This window comes from Macrobrachium rosenbergii, chromosome 18, assembly GCF_040412425.1.
Source record: "Macrobrachium rosenbergii isolate ZJJX-2024 chromosome 18, ASM4041242v1, whole genome shotgun sequence".
Taxonomy (NCBI): Eukaryota; Metazoa; Arthropoda; class Malacostraca; order Decapoda; family Palaemonidae; genus Macrobrachium; species Macrobrachium rosenbergii.
Window position 1 is genome coordinate 17,289,686 of NC_089758.1, and position 3,866 is coordinate 17,293,551.

General features: G+C 33.7%; 1 protein-coding gene across 1 annotated transcript; it reads right to left on the reverse strand.

Moving 5' to 3' along the window:
- Positions 1 to 1,681: 1,681 nt before the first annotated feature.
- Positions 1,682 to 2,296, reverse strand: LOC136847950 (uncharacterized). Its single transcript, XM_067119971.1, has one exon. The coding sequence runs from the start codon at positions 2,294 to 2,296 to the stop codon at positions 1,682 to 1,684; it is 615 nt and encodes a 204-aa protein (XP_066976072.1).
- Positions 2,297 to 3,866: the final 1,570 nt, after the last annotated feature.

Below are 3,866 nucleotides of genomic sequence, written 5' to 3' on the forward strand. Positions count from 1 at the left end.
TTCTTTTGCAGAAAACTAGTAAGGAACAGCCATAATTTTTCTAAACTTTAAAGTGGAGGTGCTATTGATGAAGTTCATGTTTTTAATTTTACTGTAATAATTTTGTGCGTGTTAGTCGTATGCCAGAGTGTTTGGTTTCTTATTTCTTTATGACAATGAATCTAGTGTGCTTTTTGGGGGCGGGGGCGGGTTTCATTTTATTACAATATAGATTTGAGGTATTACGCACAGAAGATTGTCGACCCCATGCATATATATATATATATATATATATATATATATATATATATATATATATATATATATATATATATATATATATATATATATATATATATATATATATGCGTGTGTGTACTTATCCAGAATAACTCAGTCGTTTATCAAATATAAATATTACAAAATTTTACAGCGATTTAATTTATTTTTAATGTTTTGTAAAAAATTTAATGCCTTTATCTCCAAGGAATTTGAGTATAATTTATGTCGCGCAGTTATGGAACAGCCCAACTTTTGTAACACAAAGCCAGAAATTTGTGTGGAATTTGTCCTGCTATGTACATTTGCAGTTTATCCTAGCACGTCGTGAACAAACAGATCAATAGAAACTATTTTTGTTGCCACAGTAGCGCGTAGTGAACCGCAATATCTGTTTTGCATAAAAGGGCGTATCAGTTTGCTATTATTTTCAAAGTAGCGTCATGGTTTATATTTTAAATTCTTGTGTCATGAAATGTATTCTACTAAATCAGAAATAAATACTTCTCTTTGTATGTGTGCAAATCCATAAGTGCCAATCTTCTCCTACCCCTCTCTCTCTCTCTCTCTCTCTCTCTCTCTCTCTCTCTCCCTACATACATACATACATATATATATATATATATATATATATATATATATATATATATATATATATATATATATATATATATATGATTATTATCACTTTTGTACGTGATTCGTTTATCACACATAACCACAGTTGAAAAATAAGAAACAGGGTGTAGGGCCTGAGCAGTTTTCGACTTTATTTCCAAGCCATTGACGAAGGACTGATATATATATATATATATATATATATATATATATATATATATATATATATATATATATATATACATATGTATGTATGTATGTATGTATGTATGTATAACTGATTCTCGAAGATATGGAGCGTGATGCATGCATAAATAAAGAAACAAATACGAAGAAAAAAAAAGACAACGGAGTGATTGCTGGCCTTTCGACACAACAGGACTATTGCGTCGAAAGGCCTAGCAACCACTCCGTTGTTTCTTCTTTCCCTCATGGCATTTGCTTATATATATATATATATATATATATATAATGTAAGTATGGTGGGAAAATGATATTAAGCTTCATTTTTCTTTAACTGTTTGATAATTAAAAATTATTTCTTCTAGTTTACATGGAATGATGAGGTAGAATGATTAATATATCTAGGCATAACAGAACAAGTGAGTCGGTGACAATTAAGAGTCGCACGGAATTTTCCGCAACATGAGGAAGGGGTTAATGGGATACTGAATTGCTACTAACATTAGAGTCAGTGCTACTAACATTAGTGTCAGTGCTACTAGCACTTGGATCAGTGCTACTAGCATTAAAGTCAATGCTACTAACTTTCGTGTCAGTACTACTAACATTAGTGTCAGTGTTACTAATTAGTGTCAGTGCTACTAGCACTAGGGTCAGCGCTACTGGCATGAAAGTCAATGCTACTAACATTAGAGTCAATGCTACCAACATTAGAGTCAATACTACTAACGTTAAGAGCAATTCTAGTAACATAAGGCTTAATGCTACTGGCATTAGGGCCAGTGCTACTAGCCTCAGAATCAGTGTTACTAACTTTAGAGTCAGTGCTACTAACATTAGGGTCAGTGCTACTAGCACCAGAGTCAGAGCTACTAACTTTTGAATCAGTGTTATTAGAATTAGAGCGAATGCTATTAAAATTAGAGCCAGTGCTACTAGCACCAGAGTCAGAGCTACTAACTTTAGAGTCAGTGCTACTAGCATTAGAGTGAATGCTATTAACATCAGAGCCGGTGCTACTTTCACCAGAGTCAGAGCTACTAACTTTAGAGTCCGTGTTAATAGCATTAGAGTGAATGCTATTAACATCAGAGCCAGTGCTACCAGCACCAGAGCCAGGACTGCTAACTTCAGAGTCAGTGTTAATAGCATTAGAGTGAATGTTATAAACATTACAGTCAGTGCTACTTGCATTAGGAATGAATGCTATTAACATTAGAGTCAGTGCTACTAACATTAGGGTTAATGGATGTAAATTAGAAAGATTAATGAATGCCTCACCTTCTAGTTAGTAAGGGTTATGCACAGTGAGAGAAACACGGAAGAAACCACGGTAAATGCTGGAGGAAAATATGACACTGGACTTTCTGCACTCGTGAAATAAAAGCAGGTGGAATTCATGAAAATAAGTGAAGAGATATTTCTTCTTTAGTGAAGATGTCGCACGGTTGCAAAACATGAATGGAAGACATGTTATATTTTTCCCAGACCTTATTTTTTCATACACTTCATTCTAAATTCGATTTTTCTTCGTCATTTTTTTACTTTATTTCGTGTAATCAAACGTGACAAAGATCATCGGACAGGACTGACGGATTTGCATACACAAACCGGCCAATCCAGTTGAGAATCTTCACGAGGCTTTATGTCCAAACTACTAATATGCTGATTATGAGATTCCCAATACGATATCCACCCGGTTTAACGTCCCGGATATCATTCCCAATCTCACTTCAATATCCGACGGCGGAGTTTGTAAGTCAGCGCTTGCCAAATGTAATTAAATGCGTCGCAGAAAGGCGTTTGCATTCGAGAATTAGTGATCATAGGGCCTGGCGAGAGAGCATCGAATTCTCCATATATAACTTTAAAGAGGATCTGACTCTCTCGGCGCGATCGTCCCGAGGCTATATGCTTCGGGATTTAGTTTTGTCTTTATGTGGTTCATGAGACAATTTGGGGGCTTTTTTTCGGGGGTTCGATTAGTGGATTATTATTATTATTATTATTATTATTATTATTATTATTATTATTATTGCATACTTACTTACTTACTATGTTATCTTGCTTTGCATGCAGGTTAATGGACTTTGTAGAATAGCTGCAAATGAATGTTTACTGAATAATAATAATAATAATAATAATAATAATAATAATAATAATAATAATAATAATAATAATAATAATAATAATAATAATAATAATTATTATTATTATTATTATTATTATTATTATTATTATTATTATTATTATTATTATTATGAAGTGAAAGGAAACTCTCTTTTAAACATTTGTCGAACAAAATTGCTCCATCAGCGGAGTTTAATGATAATAATCAGCATCATCATCATTTCTAATTCCTGTTAAAGCCGGTATGACATGAGAACTATTCTGGGGCCTTTCAGTATCTCGCCTCTAAATAACATGAAAATGAGCTAAATTCAGAATAACAATAAAGAGTTTTTTCCATCTTCACGTGGCAAGACAATCTAACCGATGCAAAATCGACCCTGCTTTTAGTTTCGACTATTTGGTGCATAGTATTCCAGATAGGAAGGGGAATAAGCTTGATGTATTTAGTCGGTGTTAGGAAGATTTACCTTTAATTAGGGATCACTGAAAAGTCTGAAATAAATTCATCGTTGCTGTGCTATCCCGTAGTTCAGTGGTTCTTAGCCCTTTGTCAATGTATGCACCCGTTTCAAATCAGCTGTCAGTTTTCGTACCCCCTGAATTGCTGAATAAAAGCTGAACTACGACGTGTGTCCTGTATTCAAGTCTGTTGCAACGTTCCCACTTCATTAGGA

Excerpts from the sequence above, each read along its gene's own strand:
- LOC136847950 (XM_067119971.1), bottom strand. The coding sequence starts at position 2,296 with ATGTTAGTAGCACTGACTCTAATGTTAATAGCATTCATTCCTAATGCA.